This window comes from Callithrix jacchus, chromosome 18 (genome assembly GCF_049354715.1).
Source record: "Callithrix jacchus isolate 240 chromosome 18, calJac240_pri, whole genome shotgun sequence".
Taxonomy (NCBI): domain Eukaryota; kingdom Metazoa; phylum Chordata; class Mammalia; order Primates; family Cebidae; genus Callithrix; species Callithrix jacchus.
Window position 1 is genome coordinate 29,062,633 of NC_133519.1, and position 13,614 is coordinate 29,076,246.

The 13,614-nt window shown below is 38.0% G+C and overlaps 2 protein-coding genes across 6 annotated transcripts in view; both read left to right on the plus strand.

The window, feature by feature from the left end:
* Positions 1-8,169, plus strand: part of LOC144580258 (uncharacterized) — a 31,446-nt gene extending 23,277 nt beyond the window's left edge. The window contains exons 2-3 of one of the 2 annotated variants that reach the window (XR_013529505.1): positions 5,760-5,843; positions 8,029-8,165. Coding sequence is in view for 1 of the 2 variants with exons in the window: in XM_078356269.1 (XP_078212395.1) it covers positions 8,029-8,075 (47 nt within the window). In the remaining variant the exon portion in view is untranslated. Of the gene's footprint in view, positions 1-5,759; positions 5,844-8,028 lie in introns of both variants that reach the window. The other variant, XM_078356269.1, reaches the window with a different exon arrangement.
* The window catches only part of RC3H1 (ring finger and CCCH-type domains 1), a 54,131-nt gene continuing 48,644 nt past the window's right edge, over positions 8,128-13,614 (plus strand). For 2 of the 4 annotated variants that reach the window (XM_017966084.4, XM_078356267.1), the window contains exons 1-2: positions 8,209-8,413; positions 12,027-12,291. Coding sequence is in view for 2 of the 4 variants with exons in the window: in XM_008984986.5 (XP_008983234.1) it covers positions 8,183-8,413 (231 nt within the window). In the remaining 2 variants the exon portion in view is untranslated. Of the gene's footprint in view, positions 8,414-12,026; positions 12,292-13,614 lie in introns of all 4 variants that reach the window. The other 2 variants (XM_008984986.5, XM_002760351.7) reach the window with 1 other exon arrangement.

The window sequence follows — 13,614 nt, forward strand, 5'->3', positions numbered from 1 at the left end:
CTGCCTCAGCCTCCTGAGTAGCTGGGATTACAGGCACGCACCACCATGCCCAGCTAATTTTGTATTTTTAGTAGAGACGGGGTTTCTCCATGTTGGTCAGGCTGATCTCGAATACTCCCGACCTCAGGTATTCTGCCTACCTTGGCCTCCCAAAGTGCTGAGATTACAGGTGTGACCTATCACGCCTGGCCAGTGGTTTTATTTTTAATAAAGAACTGAATTGATTTTTGTATTTTTATTCTATCAAGTTTTTTGTAGTTGTGTCTAAGAACTATTTTACTAGAAAATCTAAGAGATTAAGAACTACATACTTTATTTTACAAAGTTAATAGAGATAGAAGTGATCAGTAAAATTAATAAAGGAATGCTAGTTCTTTTTTTTTTTTTTTTTTGAGACGGAGTTTTGCTCTTGCTACCCAGGCTGCAGTGCAATGGTGCGATCTCGGCTCACCGCAACCTCCGCCTCCTGGGTTCAGGCAATTCTCCTTCCTCAGCCTCCTGAGTAGCTGGGATTACAGGCACACACCACCATGCCCAGCTAATTTTTTTTTAAATATATATTTTTAGTAGAGACGGGGGTTTCACCTTGTTGACCAGGATGGTCTCGATCTTTTGACCTCGTGATCCACCTGTCTCGGCCTCCCAAAGTGCTGGGATTACAGGCGTGACCCACCACGCACGGCCGGAATGCTAGTTCTTTGAAAGAGATAAGTTATGGGAGGGTGGGGAGAAATACTAGATACAGGTGATGGGGGTATGAAGGCAGCAAACACCTTGCTGTGTATGTACCTATGCAACAATCATGCGTGATCTGCACATGTACCCCAGAACCTAAAGTACAAAAAAAAAAAGAGAGATAAGTTACAAACTATTCTAAAGTTTTTAAATTTTGAAAAGAACTCATAAGTTTTGATGGTTTGGCCATCCAAATGTGTAAAAGAACATAAATTTAATAAGGACAAATGTTTTGAATCATTCATTTTAGAGTGATTATCACAGGAATCTTTTTTTTTTTTTTTTTTTGGAGATAGAATCTCCCTCTATTATGCCCAGGCTGGAGTGCAGCGGTGTGATCTCGGCTTACTGCAACCTCCGCCTCCCAGGTTCAAGTGATTCTCCTGCCTCAGCCTCCTGAATAGGAGAATGGGACTACAGGTGTTTGTTACCACGCCTGCTAATATTTATTTATTTATTTTTTAGTAGAGTTGGGGTTTCACCATGTTAACCAGGCTGGTCTCAAACTCCTGACCTCAGGCAGTCTGTGTGCCTCAGCCTCAGCCTCCCAAAGTCCTAGGATTACTGGTGTGAGCCACCACTCCCAGCTCAGTTTTTTTCAATTGCATCAGTTTCTAGTCTTTTAAATCTTATTATAAATACCTTGGTAAAGTTACTATCTTTCTGTAATATGGATAATTACTGTAATCAATCTGTTTTCTGTATTAGAGTTTTTACATGACAGGTTTTCTTAAAGTAGGCCTCATGCTGGTGTAGCAGCATATGATTACTTTGGGGCTCAAGAGTGAGAAAAGACACATAGTTGTTACTCTTCCTAGTTGGGCCTTGAAGGAAATCATAGTGAACTGTGTGAGAATAATATCACAGGAGAACATTCAAAACAAAGTGAATCACTTCCTGTCCCTTCAGTGGCTTTATACTACTCTTCACATAGTAACCAAATACCATCATGTAAGTTAGAAGATCCTGTGTTCTTTAGTCATTTTTAATTCTTCAGTCTCATACCTCTTGCTGTCTATTCTGAGTTTTGTTTGGGTTTAGTTTCACTATTGTCTGTTGTTTTTTTTTTTTAGCTCCCCATTTGTACTATTTTCTATCTAGTCTCAGAATCTATGGTTATGCTGTTTCTTTACCTAGAATCTATACACACATATTAAACATTATTCTTCCCATGACATTCATTCAGCAGTCATTTTAAAAGTCTTACCGTAAATATCACTTACCTGTACATCAGCTCTACCCTAATTTTGTCAGGTTGCCTCTGTTGTATATGCTTGTATCTCCCTGTACTTTACCATAACTTTCAATCATTGTATATATGTTTAGTGAAAGAAAGAATGCAAGCTCCATGTAGCGTTAGAATGTCTTACCATTTTTTTTATCCCTAGTACTGAACATATAGTAAAGACCAATAAAACATTTTTTTGTCATCTAACTGAATTTAATTTTTTCCTGGGAATTGAATAAGGTTTCTTTTTTCTTTTCTTTTTTTATCCCTAATACTAAACACATAGTAAAGACCAATAAAACATTTTTTGGTCATCTAACTGAATTTAATTTTTTTCCTGGGAATTGAATAAGGTTTCTTTTTTTTTTTTTGAGATGGAGGTCTTGCTGTGTCACCCAGGCTGGAGTGCAGTGGCGTGTTCGTGGTTCACTGCAGCCTCGACTGGGCTCAGGTGATCCTCCTACCTTAGCCTTAGCCTCTTCGGTCGCTGGGACCACAGGGGCATGCCACCATGCCTGGCTAATTTTTGTAGAGAGAGGGTCTCCCTATGTTCCCAGGCTGGTCTCAAATTCCTGGGCTCAAGCTGTCTTCCCATCTCAGCCCCTCAAAGTGCTGGAGTTATAGGTATGAGGCATCACACCCAGCCTGAAAAATTTGTATGAGTCTGTTGAGACTGTGGTATAAATACGGAGGAAACGTATGTTTATATAAATTGTTTTTACTTTAAAAATATTCTTAGGTTCTCAAAAGTTTTTTTGTTCTTGTTGTTAGTTTTTTTTGAGACAGAGTCTTGCTCTGTTGCCCAGGCTGGAGTGCAGTGCTGGATCTTGGCTCACCGCAGCCTCCGCCTCCTGGGTTCCAGCTGTTCTCCTCCCTCAGCTTCCTGAGTAGCTGGGATTACAGGCATGCCCCACAACACTCAGCTAATTTTTTGTATTTTTGTTAGAGATGAGTAGCCACTGCACCTGGCCATCAAAAGTTATTTATGTCTAGGTCAGTAATTCTTCCCTCCCTCTACCCCCTTCCCCAACATAGCTTTTGAAAATATGGTAAAAGTCATGAATCGTCTTTCCAGAAGAATGCACATATATGTATTGTTTCCAAGGTTAATGGATACCTTGATCTGGGCCAACTGTTACTAATTATAGTTTTAACATGACAAGGATATTTTCAAAATCTTTCAGAGGTTCAGTGATAGATTTGCGTGCAAGGTAACCCAGTGGAGGTAGAAGAGACATTAAAACTAGGAGTCAGAAAACTTGACTTCTTTGAGTGAAACTGCCATACTTCTCTTGTCTTTGGTCTACTCCGTGTCAAATTGGTATAGTTGAAAGTACATAAATTTTCCTGTCAAGAAGACCTCAGGTGGTGGTTGTCTTAAGTTTGCTACTTACCCTTTTATAAACTTGGAGAAGTTCTCTGAATGCTATTTTATTTTTTTGTAAAAATAAGGAATATGATACCAACCTTTTTAGTTGTAAAGATTAAATGAAAAGAGGTATTTGAAAAAACTTAAGACTTGTTACTGGTAGGGACATAAATAAATGTTATTTAAAAAACCAGTGAAACTAGAATTAGACTTTTTCTAAGGTATCTTTTGCCAGTAATATTTTATAATTTTATTTTAAACAGTTTCTGTTACAGCAGAATCATTTAGGAAACTTGTTGCAGCAGCATTGACCTGAAATCTGTGGGAGAGCAGGGAAAGATTAAACTGATGTTGCTCTTGCTGTCCATAGCCTGCAGTGCTGGACATGTAGTGATTCGCAAATACTTGCTGCAATTTTAAGACTATCTCAACAAAGAAAAAAGAAAAGAAAAAACATCTGGTTATGTCCTGAAGCCTGTAGAGCCTTAAAGAAAAAGAAAAGAAGGTCCCGTGATGAAAATCTTCTGGTGTTAGGTGATGCAGTTGGAGAAGTCATATCATTTAGGACTTTGTAAATATGAATACGAAATCTGAATTTTTTTCTAAATATAATAGGAAGCCATGTAAGGATTTTAACCTGGAACATGATGAGAAAAGGAAACTCAAGATAACACCATGAGGACTCCAGCATTTTTAAGTTTAAGCTTTCAGAAGAATAGCCAGTGAGTTGGGAAGGATGGAGGAGGGGAATGTGGTTCATTAACACTTGTAAGGAGGGAGTAGTCATCTGTTTCATATCTTGTTGAGAAGACAAAGATCAGAACAAGGACTTGACCAAGCTTGCCTAAAAACAGAATGGCGGCCGGGTGCGGTGGCTCACGCCTGTAATCCCAGCACTTGGGAGGCCGAGGCGGGTGGATCACGAGGTTAAGAGATCGAGACCATCCTGGTCAACATGGTGAAACCCCCGTCTCTACTAAAAATACAAAAAATTAGCTGGGCATGATGGCGCATGCCTGTAATCCCAGCTACTCAGGAGGCTGAGGCAGGAGAATTGCCTGAACCCAGGAGGCGGAGGTTACGGTGAGCGAGATCGTGCCATTGCACTCCAGCCTGGGTAACAAGAGCGAAACTCCGTCTCAAAAAAAAAAGAAAGAACGGAATGGCTGTGAAGTCAATACCTATGCAGGGGTGTCCAATCTTTTGGCTTCCCTGGGCCACACTGGAATAAGATTTGTCTTGGGCTACAAATAAAATACACTAACACTAACAATAGCTGATGAAAAAGAAAAAAAATCACACAAAAAATCTTACACTGTTAGAAGGAAGTTTACAAATTTGTGTTGGGCTGCCTTCAAAGCTATCCTGGGCTGCATGTGGTTCATGGGCTGCGGGGTTGGATAAGCTTGTATTAGAGAATGCAGATCTGTGACATTGGCTTATACCAACTCTAGCATCTTACATGATTTTTGAATGAACGTGCAAGTAGTTCTACATTCTTTATATTTAACCTTTAATCTGTGGTGATAGGATTAAGAGTTTGGATTCTGAGCCAGAATCTGGGTTAATATCTCAGCTGTATGTTTCTAGCTTACTCAGCCTCTAAACTTCCATTTCTGTTATCTATAAAATGGGATAACAGTAGTACCCACCGTTTATAGGTTTGCTCTGTGTGAGGCATTTGGCGCAGTGTGTGGCACCAAGCTGTATAAATAGTAAAAACTATAATGACCTGCAGTAAAATACTACAGTTCGTGCTTTGGGATTTGTATAGTGCTTAAAGGAATAAAGTACTGTATTTTATCTTTATGATTAATTTTAAAATTCTATGTTCTCTATTAGGTTATGATAGAAAAAAGAAGTAACGATTAACTCTACTTCTGCAAAGATTAGCACATGATGAGATTCATCATAGGCATTAATACAAAATGTCATGCTAATCTATAGAAGAGTTCATGTGGATGACACTGAATCAACTTAATTGGCTTCAGCAAACATTTTCTGACTAACATCCAGTTCTCATTCTGAATATTATATTTTCTAAACACTAACCTTTTTAATCCTTTATTTTGGAACACATTATAATCCCATGTACAATTACAGCATTTGACTCTACAATTGAATAGTGTGATTAGATACTGTATTTTCTTATTATCCAGATAACAGCCTCCATATATTAAATAGTAATAATTTAATATAAGCAGACTAGCTACGAATGATCTATTTGTAGACAAATTTTATTAAAAGTATTTATAATGCTTTATTATAGAAATCAAAATGTGGGCAATTTGCTAATTTACTTTTTGTATTATTGCAAGAATCTTTTGAATACACTTGCAGATAACTTTTAGATCCTGAACATGAAATTAATTTGGGAACTATGTAAGCCATTAAATTTATCTATATATCTATTTATTTTCATTTCAGTGTTCATTTTTATTATCTGGTAGCACACTTTGCAAAAACCCAAACATAATTGAGGCGGAATAGACTGTTAACAAATGAAGACAGGTACTGTGACTGTGCTGTCTCACTATTTGCCCCATAATTTAAACAGCCTGGAATGTAATTGTGCTTATAAATATTTGTTGAATTAATGAATGGATGATATTTATTTATTCATTCATTCATTCATTCTGAAACAGGGTCTCCTTCTGTTGCTCAGACTGGAGTGCAGTGAGCAGTGTGATCATAGCTCACTGTGGCCTTGATCTCCCCAGCTTAAGTGATCCTCCTGCCTAAGCCTCCCAGGTAGCTGGGACTGCAGGCACATGCCACCATACCCAGCTAAGTTTTTTTATTTTTAGTAGAGATGAGCCCTCGCTTTGTTGCCTCAGCTGGTCTCACACTTGTGAGCTCAGTCCTTCCACCTCGGCCTCCCAAAGTGCTGGGAATACAGGCATGAGCTGCCACACCCAGCCTAGATAAAATTTTTAGCATACCTAATGGAACCTGTTTTCTCATCAGTAATGGGGTTATATTCAAGACTGAGTTATTCCAGTGAAACATGAACTAACCGTAAAGCTTGAAGAATAAGATTGTAGATAATTTACTTTTCTATTTAATTATAGCATAAATAAATTTTTACTTTTGTTAAGGAGACTACTGAGCATAATTAAATCTTTAAAAACTTGTAAGACTTTGGTACTTTATTCTTCTTTTTTTTTTTTTTTTTGAGGCAGAGTTTCACTCGTGTTACCCAGGCTGGAGTGCAATGGCACGATCTTGGCTCACCGCAGCCTCTGCCTCCTGGGTTCAGGCAATTCTCCTGTCTCAGCCTCCTGAGTAGCTGGGATTACAGGCATGCGCCACCATGCCCAGCTAATTTTTTGTATTTTTAGTAGAGACGGGGTTTCACTATGTTGACCAGGATGGTCTCGATCTCTTGACCTCGTAATCCACCCGCCTCGGCCTCCCAAAGTGCTGGTATTACAGGCTTGAGCCACCACACCCAGCGGTACTTTATTCTTCTGGGCATCAATTCTCATTTTTAAAAACTACAGTTATAGCAAGTATAGTAGATGTTGTTTAAGATGTGTGCTAGCAATTTCAGGTTGGGTTTTATATTTAAAGAAAATTCCTGGTAGACACCAGGTGATAAGTTTTGTAATTTGGCTTTTATCTCCCACCAAAAGTAGAAGGTAGACAGTGAAATTTGATCATACATAGGTTCTGGTTAATCATAATTATTCCATCATTCTTAAATTTAGGAGTTAAAAAAATTTTGAGGTAAATACGTTATATAGTTTTAAAACATGCTGTAGCAAATAAGTATAGGCCACACAAAGAGCCTAAAAGAGACATCTACCAGTATATAAAGCTCAGAAGAATATCTGAAACTTAAAAATAAACAGTCTCTTTTTATCTCATTACTCCCACCAAATTTGACGATAAAGTATTTAAGGTACTTTTTATTTTAGGCTATTTACAAAGAAAAACTCTTTATTGATGTGGAACATACATAAAAGTGCACATAAGTGAAGAGCTTGATACATTTTCACAACTAATGAAACCCATGTAAATGGTACCCAGGTCAAGAAACACAGTATTATTAGTTTCCTTAAAAAGAGTTAGTTAGTTAGTTAGTTAGTTATTAAGACAGAGTCTCACTCAGTCAGCCAAGCTGGAGTGTAGTGGCATGATCTTGGCCTTCTGCAACCTCTGCTTCCCAGTCTCAAGTGATTCTCATGCCTCACCCTCCTGATTAGCTGGGATTACAGGTGCCTGCCACCACACCCAGCTAATATTTGTAATTTTAGTGGAGATGGGGTTTCACCATGTTTGGCCAGGCTGGTTTCAACTCCTGACCTCAAGGGCCACCTGCCTTGGCCTTCCAAATTCTGGGATTACAGACGTGAGCCACTGTACCTAACCAAGTTTAAGTTTTAGATATATTTATTTTTTAAAAATCAGAGACTTAAATAAACTTAAGAGACTTGGGTCCTGGATCTAACTTTATTACTAATTTAAAGTGTCCCCTCAGGCAGGGGACTACTTCCCATCTCTAAAATGAGGGAATAAACTAGATGTTTTATCATTGCTCTAAATCTGTGAAAGTGTAAAAAGATGGATTACCGTGGTACAAATGTGGTATAAAAAGTTGTGGAATAAGACTGGACTTGTGGTTCTTTTTCAGCAATTTAATTGGAAAGAAAGACATGCAATTTTTTTCCTTTTTTTTTTTTCTGTTTTCCAGGTTATATTTCACACTATGTGCTGACTGTATCTACAGAAGATATTTAAAAAAAAAAAAAAAAGATAAACTTTTTTTCAAAGATTTTGATTCCAGTGGAATCTTTGCTTTAGATTTGTGTGTGTGTTTGTGTTCGTGAATTGTAACTCCAGAAGCAATGCCTGTACAAGCTCCACAATGGACGGATTTCCTCTCCTGCCCAATTTGCACTCAGACTTTCGACGAAACAATTCGAAAGCCCATCAGTTTGGGTTGTGGCCATACTGTCTGCAAGATGTGCCTGAATAAACTCCACCGCAAGGCTTGCCCATTTGACCAGACCACTATCAATACAGACATTGAGCTTCTCCCTGTGAACTCAGCATTGCTGCAGCTCGTGGGTGCTCAGGTAAGATGGGTGACTTAATACTTTCAAATTTCTGTGTGTGTGTGTGTGTGTGTGTGTTGTATGTTTTTCTCCTGAGAGAAACCTGTTGAATTAAAATTGGGTAACATTGCCTTCTACTTAAATAGGTATAAATCTGTTTGGTACTGCAAACCCTTTATTTCAGCATGTTGGATTTATTGTGGTAGGTAGCCCAGTGCTTTTCAGTCATAGCACAGTAACATCCGTTTAATCTTGTCAGATATTCAATAAACCTAGCTATGCAGATCACTAGAGAAACCTAAGGCCAGTTGTGGTGGCTCACGCCTGTAATCCCAGTACTTTGGGAGGCCGAGGTGGGTGGATCATTGGAGGTCAGGAGTTTGAGATCATCCTGGCCAATGTGGTGAAATCCTGTCTTTACTACAAATACAAAAAAGTTAGCCGGGTGTGGTGGTGTACCCCTGTGATCCCAACTATTCGGGAGGCTGAGGCACAAGAATCGCTTGAACCCAGGAGGCAGAGGTTGCAGTAAGCCAAGATCACACCACTGCATGCCAGCCTGGGTGACAGAGTAAGACCCTGTCTCAAAAAAAAAAAACCCTAAGATGTAAGTAATAAGAACCTCTTTTAACATTGAGAAAAATATTGTTCATAAAACCACTACACTTTACTCACTATGGAAGGTGCAGCTGCTTCAGGCAGTTTTACTCAGTAGACGATAACTGAAATGAAAGATGAAAAGGTGACAACTATAGCACAACGTTTGGGAACCATTAGAGCATACTTAATGTATTATAGACCTAAAAATGGTTAAGATGGTACATTTTGTGTTATGTATATATTCTCACAATTAAAAATTATCTTTTTCTTTCATCTAAAAGGAAAAAATAAATTAGACTATAAAATAGATCATCACCAATTTGTCCTAGGAATGTAAGGTTGATTTAACATCTGCAAATCAATTAGTAATTCACTACATCAATAAACATTTCAAAATTGCACACATATGATCATCTCAGTAGACACAAAAAAAGCATTTGGCAAAATCCAGTACCTTTTCATGATAAAAGCACTGAAACAACTAGGAAAGGAACTTCTTCAACCCGACAAAGGACATGGATGAAAAACCCACCACTAACATACTGAATGGTGAAAAACTAGATTCTTTTTCTTAAAGATCAGGAACAAGTCAAGGAACTCCACTCTTAACTATTTCTGTTCAACATCATACAGGACCTTCTAGCCAGGGCAATTAGTCAAGTAAATTAAACGAATGACATTCAGATAAGGAGGAAAAAAGTAAAAACTATCTCATTCACAGATGACATGATCTTATATATAGAAAATGTTAAGAAATCTACAAATGAAAAGCTAATAGAAACAAAAAACTAGTTAGACAAAGTTACAGGATATAAGATGAGTATATAAATATTAGTTGTCTGAAGAAGCAAAAGTCTCAAAAGTGTAAAAATGTGTTTACAATGTTTCATAATCTTTATTTTTTTCTTCCTCTGTTACACAGGCTGGAGTGGCACAATCTTGGCTCACTGCAACCTCTGCTTCTCCAGTTCAAGTGATTCTCGTGCCTCAGCTTCCCAAGTAGCTGGGATTACAGGTGTGCACCACCATGCCCAACTAAGTTTTGTCTTTTTAGTAGAGATGGGGTTTCGCCATGTTGGCCAGGCTGGTCTCCAGCTCCTGGCCTCAAGTGATCCACCCGCCTGAACCTCCCAGAAGTCTAGGAATACAGGCATGAGCCACCGTACCCAGCTAGTGTTGTATACTTTCATCCACAATATGTTAATAATAGTTTTCTTACACATATAAGAAAGACTGTCTGGCATATAGTAGGCCCTTAATAAAGATTTGTTAAATAAATAATATATGTTACATTTCAATACACTAGCAGTGGACACTCTGAAAACAAAAATCGATTTCATCTACAAGAGCATCAAAAAAATAAAATAAAATATTAAGAATATATTTAACAAAAGAAATGTAAAACTAGACCAGGTATAGGGGCTCACGCCTGTAATCTCAGCATTTTGGGAGGCCAAGGCTAGCAGATCTCTTGAGGCCAGGACTTCTAAGACCAGCCTGGCCAACATGGTGAAACCCCATCTCTACAAAAAAATATAAAAATTATCCAGGCATGAAGGTGCACACCTATAATCCCAGCTACTCAGGTGGCTGAGACAGGAGACTGGATTGAACCTGGGAGGTTGAGGTTGCAGTGAGCTAAGATCATGCCATTGCATTCCAACCTGGGTGACAGAGCATGACTGTCAAAAAAAGTAAAACTATATTTTGAAGACTACAAATCATTGTTAAAAGAAACTTAAGACTTGACTAAACATTTATTCATATTAGCTCAAAATGTATCAAAGGCTAAATCTAAGAACTAAAACTATGAAACTCTTAGAAAACATAGACATAAGACTTCATGACCATGGAATAGGCAGTGAGTTTTTTTTTTTTTAGATATATGACAAAAAGCACAAGAAACAAAAGAAAAAGGTAAGTTGAACTTCATCAAAACTAAAAACTGTGTTTCAAAGATGTTCATATTAGCTGGGTGCAGTGGCTAATTGTAATCCCAGCACTGTGGGAGGCCAAGCTGAGTGGATTGTTTAAGACCAGCCTAAGCAGCATGGCAAAACCCCATCTCTACAGAAAATACAAAAAAAAAAAAAAAAATGTCCTGGGTATGGTGGCACATGCTCGTAGTCCCACCTATCTGGGAGGCTGAGGTGGAAGGATCACCTGAGCCCAGGAGGTCAGGGCACAGTGAGCTGTGATTGCAGCCCTATGCTCTAGTTCGGGCAACAGAATGAGACCCTATCTCAAAAACAACAGCAACAACAAAAAACAAAGATACCAACAAGAAAGCGAAAAGAACAATCCACAGAATGTATGAAAACAATTGTAAAATCATATTTCTGATAAAGATGTATAGAATATATAAAGAACTCTTACAACTCATTGATAAAAAGACAACCCAATTTTGAAAATGGACAAAAAGCTGAGCAATCACCTCATCAAATAGATTACACAGATGGCAGATCAGCAAATGAAAAATAGCTCAGCAGTTGTCTTTAAGGAATTGCAAATTAAAGCAAGTGAGATACCACTACACACCAGTTAGAATGGCCAAAATTCAAACATTAGCAATACCAAAGGCTGATGAGGATATGGACCAACAAAAACTCTAAATCTGGCCGGGCGTGGTGGCTCACGCTTGTAATCCTAGCACTTTGGGAGGCTGAGGTGGGCAGATCACGAGGTTAGTAGTTCAAGACCAGCCTGACCAATATGGTAAAATCCCATCTCTACTAAAAATACAAAAAATTAGCCGGTTGTGATGGCATGTGCATGTAAACCCAGCTACTCAAGAGGCTGAGGCAGAGAACCGCCTGAACCACGTAGGTGGAGGTTTCAGTGAGCTGAGATCGTGCCACTGCAATCCAGCCTCAGTGACAGAATGACTCTGTCTCAAAAAAAAAGAAAGAAAAACTCTCATTCTTTTGGAAATGAAAAATGGTATAACCACTTTGAAAGACAGTTTGGCAGTTTCTTTATGAGCTTAACATAGTAGGTATTTACCCAACTAACTTGAAAATTTATGTCTACACAGAAACCCTCATATGGCTATTTATAACAACATTATTCATGATTGCCAAAAAATGGAAGCAGTTGAGATATCATTTAATAGGTGAATGGATAAACAGTGGTATATCCATACAATGGAACATTATATAAAATGAAATAATAAAAAGACAAAGCTGTCAAGTCGCAAAAAGACATGGATACATCTCAGTGTATATCATTGCTAAGTGAAAGATACCAGTATGAGAAGGCTACATACTGCAGGATTCCAATTATATGATATTATGTAAAAGGTAAAACCATAGCAACAATAAAAATATCAGTGGTTGTCATGGGATTCAGGAGGAGGGAGGGAGGACTGAATTGGTGAAATACAGAATATTGCTTAGGGCAGTAAAACTGTTCTTTATGATTCTGTAATTGTGGCTGTATGACATTCTAAATTTGTCAAAAACTGTAGAACTTTACAAAGATTATGGAAAACAATCTTAAATATATGAAACATGTTACTAAAGGGGTGGAGGAGAAAGGTGGATTGTGTAAGATTAAAGATGGGGAAGATGTTATCTATAAGTAGTGTACTCTAATCTTTTCCCATGGGGGTATGAATTAATTCTGATGCAGCTGTATATATAATACATATTGGAATTGAACAGTTAAGTAAATGAATGGCAAATGATTGGAGCCAGTTTTCTCACTGTTAAAGTTTGCAGATAAGCAAGGAAGAAGACGTTCGACTGATTCATGTGGCAATGGATTAGAGTTGGAGTCATAATATAAACTCATGTTTAGCTTGATATGGGTACTGATGGTTATATACAGAAATAGATATGTGTACATCTTGGGTTATTACACTAACATATTTCCTTGCTCTTCCATCTAAGATGGCCTAGAAGGAACAACATCCCAATAGCAAAGTGCATTCATATCTTGGTTTCTAATACCATTCTCCAATAAAAGAAACCAGAGTTCCTTGGAGAAATGGCCAATTCTGACACTGGGACAGCAAATATACAAAATGAGCCTGGAGTAGCTTGTAGTGCTGGAAAGTAAAGAGAAGTATTCAGAACATACACAAACAGGTACACAGAGTAATGGGGGCTGTATCAAAGGCACACAGGAGCCAACTAATGTTTTAGCTCTCAAGGGCCAAAACTCTCAATGGCTAAAGCTAAAACAGTTTGAACAACAAAATAAATGGGATTGGATTATAACCCAGGTATAAGATAAATATACTTAAGTCTACACAATAAAATTAAATGATTAAATAAATAAATGGAAGAAATAAACAAGTCTCCCATGCAGAATTCCAAAATAATTACATGGATATACTCTGCCTCCAAGGATGTAGAATGTGTGTGGGCTGTGCATAGTGACTCCTTACAAAAAGTACAGTTTGGAAGGTGGGAGATAATGTAACTTTATAGTGGAGAAACCTGGTAAACACTGACTAAACCAGCTAATCAAATTTAACGTCAGCAATAATAAGTTGTGTTGGTGCTATGTATCTTTGATATGATATGATGAAAATGATACTTTTCCCCTATGATCGTACTTCCAAAAATCCATAGCCCCAGAATACTCATGAGAAAATGACAGATCCCAGATTCCAGTTT